General features: G+C 48.4%; 1 protein-coding gene and 1 pseudogene across 1 annotated transcript in view; both read right to left on the reverse strand.

The window, feature by feature from the left end:
- CDHR3 (cadherin related family member 3) overlaps positions 1 to 20153 on the reverse strand; it is a 52321-nt gene that overhangs the window by 28037 nt on the left and 4131 nt on the right. Inside the window, exons 4-6 of the mRNA XM_077746973.1 lie at positions 8412 to 8506; positions 7479 to 7583; positions 1471 to 1619 (exon numbers count right to left, since the gene is read on the reverse strand). Of these exons, the coding sequence (XP_077603099.1) occupies positions 1471 to 1619; positions 7479 to 7583; positions 8412 to 8506 (349 nt within the window). The remainder of the gene's footprint in view (positions 1 to 1470; positions 1620 to 7478; positions 7584 to 8411; positions 8507 to 20153) is intronic.
- On the reverse strand, positions 15766 to 16693 carry LOC144217404 (cathepsin Z pseudogene; annotated as a pseudogene).

Below are 20153 nucleotides of genomic sequence, written 5' to 3' on the forward strand. Positions count from 1 at the left end.
GAATTGCATTTGCAATACTAGAGTGAGCAGAATTCTAAGCCATGGCTGTTCACCCCTACCCCATCAGCTGAGTGAGGTCCTTGATGACAGGACACTAGAAAGTTTTCGGAACTGGAGCATAATTATTGCATTAGCCTGCCTCTTCTGGGACCAGACATCCTTTGCTGTAAAGCCAATGGGGTAAATAGCACATTGTGTTTCTGGGATTGGCCGATGCCGGGCTTCACAAAATCATTATGTAAAGTGAAGTCCTTTGGAGGGCTGTGATAGGAGCTTATGAGGTGGTATAGCCTAGGAGAGGTCTCTGGAATCACAGCTCTGGTTAGTGTCTCAGCTTCACAGTTCACAAGCCGTGAGACCTTGGACAAGTCACTTAGCCTGTCTGAGTCTCTCTCTGAGCCTAGTTTCCTCATCTATAAAGTGTAGATTATGATAATTTATTGGGTTGCTGTGCTGAGTTCTTAGATGGAATACATATACATCACCTAGTATAGCACCTGGTATATACTAAGACTCCAGTAAAGGATGGCTGTCACAGGAGGGGGAAACCCTCCTTCTCCACACTGACACGTTTAGATGGGAAAGTAACTCCCAGAAACCCGGCAGATTGATCTAGATTGATGCAGTCTGACACGGTAACCACTAGCCACATGTGGCTCTTTAGCACCTGAAATGTGGCTAGTCCAAACTGAATGTGTGGTAAATATAAAATGTTTCAAAGACTCGATACAACAAGATCATGTAAAATACTCCAGGAGTCACTTTAAAATATTAGTTACATGTTAATGACAACATTTTGGACATGTTGGTTCAGTAAAATGCCTTATGAAAGTTCATTGCACCTGCTTATTTTTACTTTTTAAACATGTGGCTGCTGAACTTGAAAATTACATACGTGGGCAGTGGCACCTGGGTGGCTCAGTCGGTTAAGCATCCAGCTCTGGGTTTCAGCTCAAATCATGATCTCAGTGTTGTGAGTTTGAGCCCTTAATCGGGCTCTGCGATGACCTCTCAGAGTCTGCTTGGGATCCTCTCTCTTCCCCCCCATCTGCCCCTCCCCTGCTCTCTCTCTCTCTCAAAATAAGTAAAATAAACATTAAAAAATTACATACGTGGGCTTCCATTCTATTTATTTTGGACAGTGATGGTGTGGATCCCCTTTAGAGAAGACTTCACTCAGGAGAGTGAACTCATTCCTTGTTAGATACTCACCTGCTTCAAAGGTGAACTAGTGATGTGACCTTGGGGTCCCATTCAGAGTCCCCAACCCCTCTGCTAGCTGCTTTTAATATACCTATTACCCTGGTAAGTTATGATACTCTAGACAGAAAGACATGCCCCAGACCAGAAGACGAAAATATTTGTAAAACAATCCGAATGGCTGGATTAAAGGATGCACAGAAAGGTGAGTGTGCGTGCATATGTGTGTGTGAGTGTGTGTGCATGTGTGTGTGTGTGTGTGTGACTTACACTGGTTGATCATGAAATAGCTATTCGCAGTGGTGATGCTGTAGAGGAGGAAGCTGGTAGAACCTTTATCATCGGGGTCCTCAGCTGTGATATTGGCCACGATGGTGCCCAAAGCCAGCTCCTCGGGAATCGAGTACAGTCGTGCTGGGCTGGAACAGAAGTACAGCAGACACAGCTCATTTTCAGGGGCACAGGAGGGTGGAGTCTGGGAGGTGGGTATTTTCGTTAGTGCTAAATATAGCGCTGAGCTTTTGAACTTGCATCTGCAGGCTCAGAGAAAGAACTCAGCAGCTGAAAGGAGGGGTGGCCGGCTTTTGTATTTCCAGAGCTCGCATCCCTGTGGATGCGGAGAAAGTGCCACGCTGTTACCGCCACCATTTACAGTGGCCTTGGCCTCTGACTCTGCTCACACTTGATGCTGTTTCAGTTCTGCCTGCATGTTAACATCCTCCACAATAAGGATAGTTGGCCCATCCAGCCATGTTCTCTCCTTCTGCAATTCTTGTGCAAAAGCTCCCAGAATGGTTGTATGAAATCCAGCTGGACACAATGTCCACAGCTACAGATTCCTGACTGCCAGCCTATGGCTGCGACAGGAAGCTATGATAATAAACTGCAAACACTTTTTATTTCTTCTTTGTCTTTTGGGCTGTTTTTTTAATAATTAAAATTTTTTTTTACCTTTTTTTTATTTTTGAGAGAAAGACAGAGAAATAGAGAGCATGAGTGGGGGAGGGGCAGAGAGAGAGGGAGACACAGAATCCCAAGCAGGCTCCAGGCACTGAGCTGTCATCACATAGCCTGACGCGGGGTTCAAACTCACAAACTGTGAGATCATGACTTGAGCCAAAGTTGGATGCTTAATGGACAGCCACCCAAGCTTCCCCCTCCCCTTTTTGTTTTGCCCGAAGAGGCAGAATTTACACACAGAACTTGCGCACCTTTCTGAGTTGCATTTATCTTAAGATCAGGTCTTTGAACAGAGAAATGAGCCCCCCTCAAGCAGAAGCCAAGGTCAGTGCACTGTCCTCCATGGATGGTTTCCTACAAGATAATGCCAAACCGCCAACCTACTCATCTTCCTCAGACCTCCATTGCCTTTGGAAAAGGCTGATAATAAGAGAGAGGTTCAAGGTTTTAACTACATGACTTGCGCAAATTGAGTAATTTTGAATGCACCAAGGGAAGTTTATTGTTTGGAATAACCCTGCAGGAAATCTTTTTGCTCAGGGAAATCATTTCAGTGGGGCAAATAATCACCTCTGATTTACCAGTTTCTTAAGTCTGGATTTTCCCACGTGGGATCTTCCTTTAGAAGGGAACACTGTATCTCAGGTTTAAATGATTGCATGCATTTCATGAGCTCAGAATTTTTCTTCGGTTCCGTCTCATCCTCCCTGTAGGGTAGATGGGACCAGAGGGAAGAGGAAGGAGAAGGAGACTCCAGCTAGCATCAGATGCAGGCAGAGAGAGGCTGCGACCAAGCTCCCCCTCACCGGGGTTTCTGCCCGAGTCCTGGGTCTGACCCCCCCATTCCCAAAGTGACCTCCTGTTGGTGCACCCCATTGTTAGGGGGCAGTAATCTTGTTCAGGCCAAGAGGCCACCCCAGTGCTCTGGGCCTTTTCCCTCCCAGTGCCTCACAGAGGCTTCCCATTGATCCATTTACTTACCTGACCCCCTTCTCAGCAAATCTAGGAGTACCCCACCAAAGGGTCAAGAATAGACAAAGCGGGGTGTGGGGAGCAAGGAGGCTGGGGTAGCAGGAAATGAAGCGAGAGCCAGGGGAGAGAGAGACAGCCCCAACGGCCAAAGCTAGACTGAGCCCTTACGTTCATTATGTGAGAGTCCCTGTTTCCAAGGCGTTCTATTTTTTCTTTGGTTACTTTGAATGGGTTCCGTTAACTCGCAACAAGGAGATTGCTAAGAGTACTATGCTACCTTGTCCCTGCTGCTCCATGTGTGGTCACTGCACGGTCCACAGGCTCCCTGGGGAGTCTGGATCTGAATGCAGAACTCAGGCCAGCTGCAGACCACTGAATCAAGATCTGCATTCTCACAAGATGCCCAGGGATTTGTATGCACTTTAAAGTTTGAGAAAGAATGAACCCTCATAAGGAATCAGCAGAGGTGACAGCCACAGATACCCAACCTGTCATAGGATGGAGGACACCTTGGGAGGAGCAACCGCTTCCTCCTACCCTCCCTTCTTCCTTCTAAGACAGTGGTTCTCAGCTGAGGGTGACGATGTTGGTTGTCACGGCGAGGGGGAGGGGCTGCTATTGGCATCTGGGGAGTAGAGGCCAGGGACGCTGCTGAACACCACGGTGCACAGGACAGCCCCCACCACACGGAAGCAGCCAGCTCACAATGTCAGTAGTGCAGCTGTTTAAGACACCCTGTTCTGCAGGCTCCTCTGGTCCATGCTGGGCACTCCAGGAAATGAGGTCCCCGTGAAGGGAGCCAGTCAGGCTACTGGACAGTGCGACCAATATTGTCTGGTCTGATATTGAGGCTGGCAGAAGGCAACATCTTTGGTTTATTTGGTCTGGGCATGCCTGACCCAAGTAGGTATAAAATATCCTTGAACATGGAGGTGTTACCCTCGTCCCACAGTTGAGATCTATTCAAGGGCAGCAAAGCCAGGAGTCCTGTGGCCACTGACAGGGTTGAGCTCTAATATCACTTACATTCCCGCACCCTCCTCTGCCATTAACCCCAGATCACCAGGACCTGGGTGAGGGGGAGACAAGGGCCAATGGCCACACTCACAAAGAAGGGCATAAATCCTGGATGACCTCAGAGGGCCTCGTTGTTACAAATGACTTTGCAGTAAGTGCATAAAGTGTGTATGCGTTGCGAGACCCTAGGTTAAAAAGGACGGTGGGTAAATACAAAAGAAATGGGCAGCAAGGGAGAGACTGCCCAAGTCTACAGTAAAGTGTGCTGTAAAAAACAAGCATTGTGCTTGCTGTGTAGAGTAAATAGAAGTCAAGTACTTTTGTAATAAAGTGCTCGACTGTAATAATAGCAGAATCCTAGAGTACACAACTGAGTCCACAAAGCATTCAGATGTTTGTCACCACCCAGGGATAAATGGTGAGCCATTTTCAACAAGACAAACAGGGGCGCCTGGGTGGCTCAGTCGGTTAGGCATCCAACTTCGGCTCAGGTCATGATCTCACAGTCTGTGAGTTTGAGCCCGGTGTGGGGCTCTTTGCTGACAGCTCAGAGCCTGGAGCCTGCCTCAGATTCTGTGCCTCCCTCTCCCTCTCTCTCCCCAACTCGCCCACTCATGCTTTGTCCCTGTCTCTCAAAAATGAATAAACGTTAAAAAAACACACACACACACAAACAGGGGCTCCTCGGTGGCTCAGTTGGTTAAGCGCTGACTTCGGCTCGGGTCATGATTTCACGGTTCGTGAATTCGAGGCCCGCATTGGGTTCTGTGCTGACAGCTCGGAGCCCGGAGCCTGCTTCAGATTCTGTGTCTCCCTCTCTCTCTGCCTCTCCCCCACTCATGCTCTGTCTCTCTCTGTCTCAAAAATAAATAAACAAAAAGAATTAAAAAACAAACAAACACAAACAGTACCTGCTTTGGTTGTATTAATTGCAGGACCTTACCAAAGGGTAAAGAGAGAAGACTTATTTCTGCATTCCGCAGTCCTATGTCACATTCCAGTTCCATATACTTGAGTCCATGTGAGGATTGAATCGCATGAATTCTCAATTAAATAACTTAATGGGTAGTCCTAGCACTGGTTTTTTTTTTTTTTTTTTTTTTGGGGGGGGGGGGGGGGAAAAGGGANAACAAACAAACACAAACAGTACCTGCTTTGGTTGTATTAATTGCAGGACCTTACCAAAGGGTAAAGAGAGAAGACTTATTTCTGCATTCCGCAGTCCTATGTCACATTCCAGTTCCATATACTTGAGTCCATGTGAGGATTGAATCGCATGAATTCTCAATTAAATAACTTAATGGGTAGTCCTAGCACTGGTTTTTTTTTTTTTTTTTTGGTGGGGGGTGGGGGGAAAGAAGGATCATGGCTCAAGGGAACCATGAAAGCCCTCAAAGCCAGCACCTACTTTGAACCAGAGCCAACTTTCAAATTGTGGGTGGGTGAAGGACAAGGTTGACTCTAACCCAGCGGCCTGGGCAGAGTCAGGGTGGCCACCCTGCCCCAGTGCTCTCAGGGACAGGCTCTCGCTGACCCATCTCTACCCACAGGCATGGATCGTGGTTTGAAACAAAGTTGGATGATTTGTTACAAACCTTAAATGGTCACATAGATCATGCTCTCTGTCTGGAACGGAGCCTAACAAGTTCATTTCCAAAAATGAGAACCAGAGGTCCAGACCTACTTCTGGGGGGGTCGCAACAACCAGCCAACGTCATGTTCTCTTTCTCCTGAGGCCATTTGCTTTATTTTGTAAGACACAGTCCAAACCAGATCGTTCTGCCCCTTTGGAGAACTTCTTGTTTTCCCCGTTGCGATCGCATTAGCCTGCTCCCCCACCTCACAGGTTGGAAGGTGGGGGCAACGTTGCAGAACACGTTGGCTCTGGCCCTGGAGCCATCACCTGCCTCTGGGGTTACCGATAAGTCTGTACTGATGTGTTGGCTAATACTTGAGTCTGAATCCAGGCTGGGGTGTCATGGCTATTTATAAACTGCCTGTACTCTGCTCCCGGAGGAACCCGTCAGCAGAAATGCATTGCATCATCCTTCTGAGCTGAACCTGGCAACGGGCGTTGATGGGAAGCGTTATGTGGGAGTGTGTCTGCTGTCCTTCCCTACACATTGACATCCAGCAACAGGGCTGTAGATGGTTAACATCCAGAAGTTTCACAATTGTGGTGTGTTTTGCTGAATGGCAGCAGGCTGGCCTGCGCATAGGGTGGCCTTAATAGCTCCCAATCTCTGAACGCAAGCATTCCGTGTAGTTCTGGGGCCTCCGTAGCTGAATTTATTCACGGCCGTTACAGCAGTTATTAGCACTTAGCAGGCAGGTGATTCTGCTAGTTTCCTCATGGCTGGCTCTTGAACCCGCCTCGGCAACCAAGGCAGGAAGAGCCTGGTAACCAGCAAGCCAGGCTGTTTGCAGGGTCACATGCTAGCTCAGAATCCCATCTTCCCCTCCTAAACCCCTACCCATGACAGGCTTGGGGCTCCCCTTTACACCTGGGCTGGTGCAGGCCCATTCCCACAGGCTGCCCGCACCAACTCACGACCTTCCTCCCCTCTGCTATGTGTGGGAACTGTCAGATAAGCCAGGTCTCTTTTCTGGATCACCCCTGACAGGAAGACACTTGGAGCACCCCACAGCGGGCAGGCCTCTTAAGTATCATTGACAGAGACCTCTCCTTGGTCAGAGAGGATAACATTCTAAGAGTGGGTACTACAGGGGTGCCTGGGTGGCTCTGTTGGTTGAGCGTCCGGCTTCAGCTCAGGTCATGATCTCACGGTTCGTGGGTTCGAGCCCTATGTCGGGCTCTGTGCTGACAGCTAGCTCAGAGCCTGAAGCCTACTTCAGATTCTGCATCTCCTTCTCTCTCTGCCCCTCCCCCACTCACGTTCTGTCTCTCTCTCCCTCAAAAATAAATAAACATTAAAGCAGGCTTTACAGAGCCTTGACTGATGATGGGTGCCCTAGGATTTTGCTATTATTCATGCTGAACAGTCTATTATAAAAGTATCTGCCTTATATTTACCTTTTACACATGACCAGCGGCCAGCTCCACTCTAGGGGCATCACATCCGGCCCTTTCTCCTCCCTCCCCAGCACACCCACAATCCCTCCTGTGGAGGAAAGGGGAGTCAAGTTGGAAGATGGAAACCTAGAGGTTCAGAGAGAGAGGACACTGAAGATCTCAGGCCTCTTGTGTCTTCTCTGGGCCAAGGCAGAGGGCATCCCTCTGTCTTGTTTGAAATGTGTCTGAGAAAGCTGGGCCGCCCAGGAGAGATGATGGCTGTGGCCCACGGAGCCCTGCATGCCCTCGGACCTACCTGGTAAAGCGAGGGGTTTCATCGTTGATGTTCCCAATATTCACCTGGAGTGTCGTGGAGGCTTCGAGCCCTTGGCTATCTCTCACTCCCGCAGTGAGGAGGAAACTGTCAGGGAAACACCCCAAATGAGCGAATCAAGGTTTGCTGATGCTGCCTTAAAGTGGAGTGGGAGGAAAATGGGGTGGGAGGCAAATGGGGTGGGAGGAAAAAGGGGTGGGAAGGGCAGGGGGAGAAGTCTGCCCCCCTCTGGCCACCTTCCTCCACATGCTCACGCAGAGTCAAGAACTGTCTACCCTTCTTTCCTCACCTCTAAAAACCCACTCCTCCACTTCCCTCCCCCCTGTAGTGCTTATTCCCCAGGGGCTGCTCACACCTGCCACATTGCACGCTGTGTCTCTGTTGCTCCTCACAGTATCACTGCCGACACGTATCGTGCCCGCGTGAGGAAACCGAGGCTCCCATGGATGAAGTAAGCAGCCTGGTTCTCAGACCAGGCGAGGAGCCAAGAGCCAAACCTGGGTTGGACCCGTGTCACCCTGTGTGTTTGTGTCCTCAAACCCTGGTCTCTCCTCGCCTCTTTCCTCAGCCGCCTGCTGGCCTCTACCCTGCTCTGCTGCTGTGACGCTAGCAAACAGCTCGGACGGCAGCAGCCACTCCCAAGCCAGGAAGGCATCTGAGGCAGTCCTCCAGATTCTTTGAGACACATCTCCCACACCTCCATTCTCGTTATCTGGAGATGAGGGTTTGGAGGCAGGGAGGAGGCCTTCCAGATGATTTTATTCCCTCTTTCTTTTCGGGGCTCACTACCCTATGAACTTAGCAAAAAAGCAGGAAACCGCTCAGGGCCTCCCTCGCTGCCTTCAGACTGGACCACGGGTGCTCCTGGACCCTCAGATAAATAGCCCTTCAAGCAAGGTCATTGGCAAAGGCTACCTTTTGTGTCCTGCTTCAAAGTCAAATTCTGTTGTGGAGAAGAGGGTCCCGTTAGCAGACAGTGCGAAGTTCAATGAGGGGAATATCAGGAAATACTGAAAAACAAGGAAGTGAAGAATGTAACTAAGAGTATCTATTCATCCTTCCCCAGGAGACTAGTTTGTTCAAATCCCATTTTATATTCTTGACCCATGGGACATTCTCGATGCATCGAACATTTACATTCTCTTGACCCATAGACTCAAAGGCCCAATGTATAGTTCTCAGACGTAATGGTTCTTGACGCAAGAAAGTTCTGGATCTGCTGGTCTGAGCCTCTGACCTGAGAAGCTACACCCTGAGGAGCTGGTCTCTGGGTCCTGCCTCAATTACAGAGCCAGTGTAAGGGTCCCCTGTCTATGCCCTCTGCTTCTGAGTCTAGTCTCCTTTCCTCTGTCACCATGTTCTCACGTTTGCTTCTCAGGATGATGTCTGGCTTTGAGTCTAGGTCTTGGCTTTAGCCCGCACTGTTTAAACACAGCATGCATTAAACATTTAAACATGCATTAGGTAATAGGGTGAGACTAAAGGAAATAAGATCTGGTCTCTACCCTTAAAAGAACTTATGATAGAGTAGGATGCAAAAATGTTTACAAACATCATTCACTCAAATGATGGAAGGGAAATGGGAAGGGACCAGTGGGGGAGAAAGAGAAAATTAACAGGGCCTCAAGGCCAAACTGCAAGCTGGTTTGGAGTGATAGGGCTATTTTAGAGTCTGATCTCAGGTTGATAGCCACCTGAGATGGCCAAGTCTTTGCACATCTTGGGGAGTTGAGAGTCTCATCCTTTATGGCTCCCAGTGCCCAGCCCAGGTCTCCTGCTGACCCCCTGCTGACCACCACTCATTCTGATGGGAACACAGGACTATCTGCACAGCCCACCAAGAGCCAGCCCATAGGAGGACCACCTCTGTGCTCTCCATGGGTGCTCATCAAGATTGCTTCCTTGCTCCCATCACAGAGTTAATGAATCAGACAAAGGACCTGGATCAGAAGAGCTGAGTCCAATTTCTGGTCTTCACCCCAGGATCTGGGACAAGTGCCTTCCTTGCCTGTAAAACATGGACGATACCACCAACTGCTCCTCCGTGTTTGTACGAGGATTGAATCAGAATGCACACTTGAAAATGTGAAGAGCCATGGCTACACTCTAGGCTTACATGTTTATATCCATCTGTTCCAAAGGGCTTTGGGGTTTGAAGTTTTCGTTATTTCCTACTAGGATGAGAGATGATCTATCCTCAAGGCCTTAGATCTCTGGATCAGATAATCAGTGGAGATTTTGCAATCAGAGCCACAGCCCCTGAAGTCTAGACTCAAAGGAAATACAGCCAAGGTTTCCAACCTGGCGATTTGCTGTGTTGTGTGATTGCAGCTAAGCTCCCCATAGAAGAGAAAAGAGAATGCACAGAAAACAGATTAAAGGTCTCATTAGGGGCAAATATAAGGTTTTAAACCATTTCCCTGATTGCAATAAGACATATTTTTTACACACAAATTAGGAAAGAAAGAAAAGTATTAGAAAAATACCCAATATTAGTCACCTGTAAAATCCCATCATTTTCACGAATACCTTCTGGGTTGTTTTGTTTTGTTTTTTCAGTAGGCTCCATGCCCAGCATGGAACCCAGCACAGGGCCCAGCACAGGGCTTGTTGAACTCATGACTCTGAGATCAAGACCTGAGCTGAGATCAAGAGTAGGATGCTTAACCAACTGAGTCACCCAGGTGGCCCAATTCTGTTCTTTTCTATGCAAACATATACCCTCCAGAAAATGAGATGATGCTCTTGTCAAAATTACATTCTCTTGTTCTTTTCACTTGTAGCTTGAGCACTTCTCCTTGTTCTTAAAACATTTTTTTAAAATTTTTAACGTTTTTATCTGTTATTGAGAAGCAGAGAGAGACAGAGAATGAGCATGGGAGGGGCAGACACAGAATCTGAAGGAGGCTCCAGGTTCTAGGCTGTCAGCACAGAGCCCAATGCAGGGCTCCAACTCACAAAACGCGAGATCATGACCTGATCCAAAGTTGGCCGCTTAACCGATTGAGCCACCCAGCGGCCTCTACCCCCCATATTCTTAAATTTTATCTTACAGCCTGGTTGGTTAATGATGGCACAGCATTCTACTGTAGGCTTATTTTACCAAGGACTTCTTGCTGGTTCTTACCCATCTTTAAGGGAAAATACTTGGGCAGCGCCAAGGAACGCTCTTCTTCCATCCCCCCAAATTGCATAAGCAGCTTGGCAGCACTAAAAGGTATGATGTTTAAATACTAAGCCCCCACCAGCTCTCCAGCTCACAGCCTGGGCGGCGGTTGCCTAGGCCTGCAGCTGTCTGTACACACAGAGCAGTTCTGTGTCTTTGAGCAGAGCCTCCCCTGCGGAGAATCCTCACATACCCTTGGATCGGAGGATCAAGCTGGATGTGAGGGGATGGCAGGGTTTATAGACCCACGGGGAGCATTTACTATATGCACCTGATTCAGGATGCCTTTCCAATGTGTTCAGTGCTCTAGAAGATAGGTCTCCCACTCTGGTGAGTCTCCAGGATACAGAGAAAGTCTCAGGATACGGTGAGGACACACACACCCTGCTCTCCAAAAGCTGATGGTCAATGGGGGAAACATAAAGGAAGATGTGGGAGATATGTCCACAGGGAGATAAATATAGGATATGATGGGAACAGAGAAGGAGGACTCAGACCCATCTAGAATAGAATAGTCAAGTGTGGTGGCTCTGGAGCCAGACTACTGAGTTAGAATCCTGGTTCTAGTATTTTCCAGCTGTGAGAGCTTGTGCAAGGAAGAGTAATAATAATAGGGCATGTCCAACAGGTTATCACATAAAGTTCTAGAACAGTGCCTGGCACATGGTAAGTGCCCAATATAGGTAAACTACTACTGTAGGTTAGAATGTAAGATCTATGAGGAGAGAGGCTTTGTTTTATTCATTACTATATCTCTAGTGTCTAACACATAACAGATGCTCAATACATTTTTTTCAATCAATAAATATTTGTTAAGGGGTGCCTGGGTAGCTCAGCCGGTTAAGTGTCTAACCCTTGATTTCGGCTCAGGTCATGATCTCATGGGATCTCAGGGATTGAGCCCTGAATCAGGCTCTGTGTTGTTAGTGCAGGGCCTGCTTGAAATTCTCTCTCTCTCTCTCTCTCTCTCTCTCTCCCCTCCCCCCCCACTCTCGTGCTATCTGTCTCAAAACGAATAAATCAACTTAAAAAAATAAAAATAAGGAAATGTTTGTTAAATGTTTAATATTGGCTTTTTCTTCTTTCCTATTTCCCATCTGAGACCAGCATTCCTACCCTAAAAAATCTTAAAACAAATAGGCGACAACAGCGACAAATATCTTGCCAAACTTAAAAAAATCTGTTTTACTTCAGTAATGCTAGGCTGGATTACAAAATCTTCCCCAGTCCTGTCGATGTTTGGGCAAAGCAGGAAAAAGCCAGCAGCAGCAGCAGACAGAAAGGCTAGACAACTGTAGGGTCAGGAACACGGGGAATTTCTTTTTCATTTTTATTAAGAGTCTGATTTCCTGGAATCCTGATTTTTTTCTTCTTCTAGCACCAGGCTAATTTCCTTTATCCTTGAACCTACGAGCTTGTGTTAATGGGAATAGCAGGTTTGTACTTAGAAGGGAGATAATATCCATAGACTAAAAATATTGTGTCATGTGGCCATTTGCCAGCAACTCAGCAAAGCTTTCTGTAAAACCTGGCATTCTCTCCCCTTTTTAAAGGCTTGTTTAATCAAAGCTGCTCCCTTGATATTCATTCTTGGAAAACAGAAATTAAATAGAATGAGGACCGGCTGCACCCCCTCTCTGCTCCACTACTGGCTAAGAAAAGTCCTGAGTAATCAGATCAATTCGGTTAACCAATGCTTGTCAGACAAGCGCTTCGGTGTCCCTGCTGGGAATATTCCTTTACCACCACCCCAGGCTTCTCTACTTGCAGCCCTGCTGACAGCTACCGTTGCTCAGGGACACAAAGGCTTCAGTGTGGAAGGCAGCGGAGCCCGAGCTTCCTGCCCCATTCCGCCCTTATTGTGCCACTGGTGTCGGTAGAAAGGAGGACGGGAGGAAGCTGGCCCAGTTTCCTGAAATGTCAGGCTCCCTGGGGAGAGCATATCACCTCCGCCCGCCCCGGGCTCCCTTACTGCAGCTGGAGCCACAGGCAAATCGGGAGCCAACCTGTACCGGTTTGTGACCATCATTGCTTTTCAGGACTGCCATGGGATCAAATGGGGAGATTTCAGCCTCCAGTCTCCCAAGAACAGAGCAGTCAACTTCCAGGGACCAAGTTTCCAGAGGGAAGGAAGGACCCCTATCCCTCCCAAGTCCAGGAATGCAGGTAGCTCAGCAAGCCACATGCCCCCAGATCCCCCTGGGGACCCATGGCCAGCAGCACCTTCTTCCAACTGGGCTGTGGCAAGTTATAAATATGACATCACACACCTGTGGTATTTTTCAGTGTAAGCTGAATATTGCATAAAAGCATTGATCCCTCTTCCACCCCTATCCAAGCTCAAAGGTGGGAAGTGGGGGGCAGGAGTGGGAGGGAAGGGTACCTAGGAAGGAAAAAAAAACACCATAAAAATCCTACTGGAAGCCTTTTATGTGGTTTGGCTTGTGCGGTATTGTTAGGAGGCTGAGCTAAGTGGGTTATGGGCAAATATTTGAACCTTCTTAAGAAGACCCACATTTACAAATTCAAAATGCTATAGACATGTAATCCTTTACTGATAAAGCTGCCGAGGATTCTATCCTCTCAGGTTCTGTCATTCTTTTTCCATAATCGGCCTGGGTCCTAGTCTGATTCAGGCTTCGCTGATCTTAAGGACAACAGTCCCCATCTATTCAAGGAAGCATCTCTTTCAACATATGAACAGTCATCAGTGGTGATGTATTTGGAATGGGAATTATCCAATACCACTGCTTTTTTCCCTTTCTTGAGCATTTTAATGAGAACCTGGGGTAGAACTCATTTTGCAAAGACTTCTGGTGGTGACTCCTGAGTTAGTAGGCAGATGCCAAGGGGGGCACTGAGCAAGTGGTGTGTATCTATCTGTGTGTGTGTGTGTGTGTATGTGTGTGTGTGCGTGTGCCTGCGCACGCACAGTGGGAGTGGAAACATGTGGGAATCAGGAAGGGCAATGTCACTCGGGACATCGAGGGACAGGACACCAAGGGCAGAATTTGCCAGAACAATGGGCAGGAGCTAGGCCAGGAGATCTCAGTTCTCACCGGAGCTACGGAGCCCAAGCAAAGCTCTCAGCTGGTCCAGAAACAAGGGGCTGCTCGAAGCACCTGAACCATCCCAGCCAGCCAGCACCGGCATCAAAGACCACTTTATTCCCTGGAAGATGGAAAGACACAGCTCGCTGCCCCTCCTCAGAGCCATGTGCAAAATGGAGGCGGGGAGAGAATTTCTTCCCCCGTTGCCCTCCTGGTAGCCCCGCCAGTAGCAAGCTTATTGCTCTTTTAATTTAATCCTTTGTCTGACCCGGTGAAGACAAAGCACATTTCACTTTATGCAAAAGTCCTTCCCTAATGGAAAGGCCAAGAGAAAGCTCCTTAATGGAGGAATTGCCGCACTAGATCACTTTGCCTCCAGCTGCGAAACTGATTAACGTCCTCAGAGTCTCCAAGGAGGCTTTGCTGCAGTCACGGTGGCCATTTCCCAGCAGAGGGGGAGGTGGAGTGTGGGAGTTGGGTGAGAGGGGGCTGGATCTCATTGAACCTCCTTCAAGAAGTAGAGAAAGGACTGGGGGCGGGGGCCCAGAGAAGAAATGCCAGGAAATGGAGTTATTTACATACAGACCACTCTGAGCCCTGTATTAATGCATGCCTCTGAGCGGGCTTCACCTGTATACCATCAGGACACAGATGGTGCTCGAGGAGGGGGAGCTGGTGCAGAGGAGGGGGAGCTGAAGCTGGATCCAAGCCTGCGCCATACAACACAAGCCACCAGCCACTGGCACCTGTGACTATCAAGCATTTGCAATGTGGCTGGTCTGAAAGGAGGTGAGTTGTAAGTACAAAGGACACGATGAGTTCAGAGACCCACTATAAGAAAAGGATGTAAAACATCTCATAAACCGTTTTTATGTTGATTACGTGTTAGAAAGGATAGTCATTGAGATAGGAGTATTTAAAATGTAAAATATCTATTAAAATTAATCTCACCTATTTTGTTTTACCTTTTCAATGTGGCTACTAGGACATTTAAAATGACGCACACCTCAGTCATTTCTGGCCGCATGCTAACTGTGTTGGGCAGTGCTGGCCCAAACAACGTACAAGGACATGCTATTAAAATTTCTTCAGAAAGGCGGGAGCAAATGCCAGCTGTCTCTGCATTACCTGCATTTTTACGTTGTCTGTGATACACTTTCAGTTCATTAAGCTGCATAGGGGTTGCAGGATTTGTCGTTTTAAGGGAGTTGGGATTGCTGGAGGTGTCCTAGAACTAACTTTTAATCTGTTCTCCCTCCTCAATGGCTTCTACCAGCAAGGCAACTCCTGGGAACCCACCAGGTAAGATGAGAGGCACAAACCAAGCTGAGGTGGCTTCAGGCACCTGCTTTGGTGTTTCGTTTTCGTTTTCATTTTGTTTTGTTTCTTGTGGGGAGTCGTGTACTTTAGTCATCACTCAGGCAATCTGCAATGGCCCCCTTCTCCCTGCACCGTCACCATTGAGAAGTCTGACCTCTTTTTACCTTTTTATCACATTATAGGCCACAGTCACCAAACAGAAAATACCACATCATGTACTGAAGGGAGTGGAGGTCACATAATTCTCTTGCGGATCACATCTTCTCCAGATAGAAGGTTTGCTGCGGTGAGCGGCCAGCTTGGGGGGGAGAGGTGGTGGGGGGTTCTCAGCCTTCCCCTTTTAGACTCTTCCCTCAGAAGTGTCCTTCCAGCCAGTACCACAGCAGTCTGCGTGTGACAGGCACTTCTTCAAGGTGCTCAGTTCAGTGACTAGCCATCAGGTACTTTGAAATATCAACCCCTAGTTCCTTCAGACTTTGCAGTATCGGCCTGGCGCCCCTAGCAACAGGATCTCCTCTGATTATAGCTCATGATACCATTTCTTTCTTTTTAGTTTATTTCTTTTGGGAGAGAGAGGGCGCAAGTGGGTGTGGGGGGTGGGCAGAGGATCCCAAGCAGGTGTCATTGAGTGTGGGGTTGCATCCCAGGAACTGTGAGATCATGCCCTGAGCCCCAATCAAGGGTCAGATGCTTAACCGACTGAGCCACTCAGGTGCCCACATGATACCATTTCTCAAAACATTCTTCCAGAGACCTGTGTGTTAAAGGATGGATCCCCAAACACACAAGACTCCTGGACAGCAAGGTTGTAATTGGCACCCTCCCCATCTTTATAGGTGCCGGCCTTATTCGCTGCGTGGTTCTCCCCATGAACACAAGACAGTCTAGTACTCAGTGTGGTAGTTGACACTCCAGCCGGCCACGGAAATGACACGGTTTACATAGGCCTTGTCAGGGTACTCGGCATAGATGGCCCCTGGGTAGTTAGCCGTCTTCTCTGTCGCCCTTATACCGCAGCCGATGGGCCTTTGGTGTAGATTTTTGCCATCATCTTCTCCCTTCTGGAAACAGAGCCACAGGCGCAGGCCCCCTCCCCCGCCGGGCGCGTGTAGTTCCGGAGGGCATAGCTCTCTTTGAGTTGAGTGCAGGTTCCACATTGGTTAAACTCCCGATCATTGTCATACTCCCAGTCCTTGGCCTGGTAGCAACTGCAGGTCCCGTCGGGGATGCTGTGCTGGTGGCTGTACGCCCACACCCGCAGGTCGTTGCTTTCTGCGCAGGAGCCCGCGCTGAGAGGGTGTGAGCCAGGCTACAGCGCCCGCATGGTGGGGGCCACGCCCCCTTCCTCTTGCTCTGGATCCCGTCTGCCACCCTGGCTATGGTGCTGCCTTGCGCCCAGCAGGAGCCGCAGTACCTCGGACGGTCCGGCTCCCGGGGACGCTGGCGTAGTCGACCCCATCCACGTTGCTCCAGTCCCAGCTCTTGGGCAGATGCGATGGGGACAGGTGCTCATGAGGTCGAGGCTTTGTCCTACGCCCCTGCTTGGACAGCTTGTCCCCCTAAGGGGGTCGGTGGGAGCTCCTCAGTTGGCTGAAGTAGGGCCAGGCCAACGTGTCCCCAACGCAGGGGCCTGAATGCCTTCTGAGAAGCCCTCCCAACATCTCTGACCAGAAGACTTTCCCCCCGGGTATTTGGCAAAGATGCAGATTCCCAGGCCTGTCCCAGACCCACGGGATCGGAAACTCTGAGAGATACTCGGGAATTTGGGGAAACCATGCCCATGGTTCTCAGCCCTAGCTGTGTAACAGATTCACGTGGGGGCTTGCAAAGCCTGATGCCTGGGTCACACCCCAAGACAGTCATATCCGACTCTCAGAGGGGTGGGACCCAGACATCTGTCTGTTGTTTTTTAATTTTTATTTATTTTTTTAACGTTTATTTATTTTTGAGAGACAGAGTGTGAATAGAGGAGGGGCAGAGAAAGAGGGAGACACAGAATCTGAAGCAGGCTCCAGGCTCTGAGTTGTCAGCACAGAGCCCAATGCGGGGCTCGAACTCACAAACCATGAGATCATGAGCTGAGCTGAAGTCAGCCACTTAACTGACTGAACCACCTGGGCACCCCTGTCTGTTATTTTTAAAAGTTCCTCTGCTAGTTTCAATTTACAGCCAAAGTTAAGAGGCACAGGTTCGGTCAATAGTAAATTAACCCATCTCCTTTCTCCTTATATGGAGCAAAATATGTCATTTAATACCTCCGGAGCACCCAGAATAAAATGTCTAAGTACAAGGGACGTGCTATGTCACTTCCTGAACTGCTATTCCTTTCCAGTCTAGAAGGGTTCTTTCTAGATCATGCTCACTGCTCCTGTAGGCAGGAATGTTCTGTGCAGCTGCTAGTTCTAGTGCAGGTGTTAGATACTTCATCTGCAATTGAAGAGCCCCCTCCCCAAATAACTCCTAGCTCGCTGCAGAAGCAGCAGGTGCAACTATTTCCAAACTCCAGGCAAGCCCAACCCTGTGGTTGAGCTCAGACATCTTCGGATGACACTACATTTTCTTTTAAGGGAGAGACGCTTGCTGCATTTGTTCGTCACCTGGGCTGCTTTCCTTCCTCTGAAAGCATAACAACCTGATCTAGAAGGTGGTTTTATTTTACTTTTTCATGTTTATTTATTTATTTTGAGAGAGAGAGACAAAAAGAGCACAAGTTGGGGGAGGGGCAGAGAGAGGGAGACACAGAATCCCAAGAAGGCTCCAGGCTCTGAGCTGTCAGCAAAGAGCCCAACATGGGGCTCAAACCCATGAACTGTGAGATCATGGCCTGAACCCAGATCGGCCACCTAAACCAACTGAGCCACTCAGGCGCCCCTAGGAGGTATCTTTAAAGGGACCACTATGGCCTTATTTGCTCTGTATAATTTGGAAAGATATATTAAAGATGGAGATTTAAAACTAAACCTTTTTCATGACAGTTGGGAGATTCCTTCCACTTTGCCCCCACTGCATTTTGTATGAAATTTATAGCAATTACCTTATTGAATTATAATAATCTGGTGTATGCACGAATGTCTCCCATCCACACTGTAGACACAGTTCTGGCCAGTGAGAAGTAAACAGAAGTCCTCCAGTTAGGGCCCCCAGAAGGGTCTGTGTTTTCCTACCACAAAAGGTACAGACTGGGCTGGCCTGCTGCCTTCACCTTGTTCCCCTTCCTGCTTTTTTTTTTTTTTTCTTTTTGTTCTTCTTCCTGCTTGGAACTTAAAGGTAAAGCCTGGAGGTCCAGCAGCCATGTTGTAATCATGAGGCAAAACAGAAAGAGGACAAAACCAACATATTGTGGGTGGAAGAACAGAAAGATAGAAAGAGCCCAGGTTTTTGAAGGCAACAGATGAGCCAACCCTGGATGGATTCCTGCCTCTGGGAGGAAAAACAAAATCCCACATCTACCACTGTAATTAAGTTTTCTGTTGTTTTCAGACCAACACATTTATAATTTACATAACAAGTATGTTAATCCTGAGTATGCATTTAAAGCACCTAGTATTGCTCTCAGCACATAGTAGGGACCCATTGTTTGCATATTCCACTTATTCATGCAAATAGAATCTCAAATAACTTATTTTTTTGAACAGAAGGGTCATCTTCTGATAATAACAGTCTATTCCATAACTTAAGATGTGCCCACTAATCTTAAAACAGCTTTGTTTCAGACCCTGCCGATTGGTATTGGTACCTGAGGTTATCCCCAAGGCTCACTTCCTTGCGTTAGAAAAAGTAGCCCGGTTGAGGCTGCAAATCACACAGCCAACAGCCCAAACAGCCTCCCGGTGTTACCAGTTCCCCAAGTGTCATATTTCAAGTCCTTGCTTCTCTGTAAGGTGGGATTTGCCGGAGGGAAGCCTGCTCCAAGGCTAGTTGGCTGGCTGGCGTGAGCCAAAGCTCTCCAACCTGGGCTGCCCCGGTGCGGGGTGCACAGGCCACTCCAGGGGACAGAACTGGGAGCCACAGCATTCCTGCCCTGGGACAAGCTGAGAGGCTCCTTCGCCCGAAGGTTAGTGTTTACGAGAGCTAAATGGCAGCTGCAATAAAGGAGTGGATTTAAAAGGGAGAGAAGAGAGTCTCAGACTGAACCATGAGGTGTAAGGACACAAGTCTAAACGTCTAAACCAAACTGACTCCATGACAGGCTTTAAGTTTCCCCTCTAAACTAGAAGGCCTAAGTTTCAGCTTTCCTGAAACTATCAGGCAGTTACACGTTGCCCAAGGCAGGAGAAACCACCCTTGCAACACCCAATCAGGAAAGGCCAGCGACCACCCTCCACGTTACTAAGGGAGAGGCCTGGAGATAGAAACTATAGATAGGACACTGTTACCTAAGGTTAAAGTTAACCCGTTAGTCGCCGAACAAGACCCTAGGCTCGCTCTGTGACTGTTTGAATTTAAACGTACTCTAAATGTTGTAATTGGATCCCGCCAAAAGTAACGAATACTCTAGACAACATGTATGGTCAAACCTGCTGTCAATGATGATGTTGTATAATTATGATTGGATCACTGTTCCCATGACACAACTTCTGTAACTCCCCCGTCACAAACCCCATAAAGACCGTACTCTGCCCTTGTTCGGGGCTCTCCGCACAGATGCACTGTGTTGGTGAGGTCTGGGAGCCCGAGCCCGTAATAAAGCCCTTTGCCTTTGCATGCGTGACTTGGTCTCCCCGGTGGTCTCTGGTCGTTGAGGATACTGCAATCTGGGTATAACAGAGGGAAGGCTCCAGGACCTACCTAGACTCTGGTTTTTCTCTGTGGAATTCCCCCTTTTCTTTGGAATTTCTGGGTCTCTCTTTAACTTTTTTTTTTTTAACTTGATTCCAAACAGTTTGACCTCATCTCTCGAAAAGGAAGTGTTAATGCCAGCCTTTGGGATACACATTTTTCACTTTTAAAAGATATAGCTGGGGGCGCCTGGGTGGCTCAGTCAGTTTAGCGTCTGACTTCAGCTCAGGTCATGATCTTGCAGTTTGTGAGTTGGAGCCCCGCGACAGGCTCTGGGCGGACAGGTCAGAGCCTGGAGCCTGTTTCAGATTTTGTGTCTCCCTCTCTCTCTGCCCCTCCCCC

The sequence above is a fragment of the Crocuta crocuta genome, unplaced genomic scaffold (assembly GCF_008692635.1).
Source record: "Crocuta crocuta isolate KB4526 unplaced genomic scaffold, BGI_CrCroc_1.0 scaffold396, whole genome shotgun sequence".
Lineage (NCBI taxonomy): Eukaryota > Metazoa > Chordata > Mammalia > Carnivora > Hyaenidae > Crocuta > Crocuta crocuta.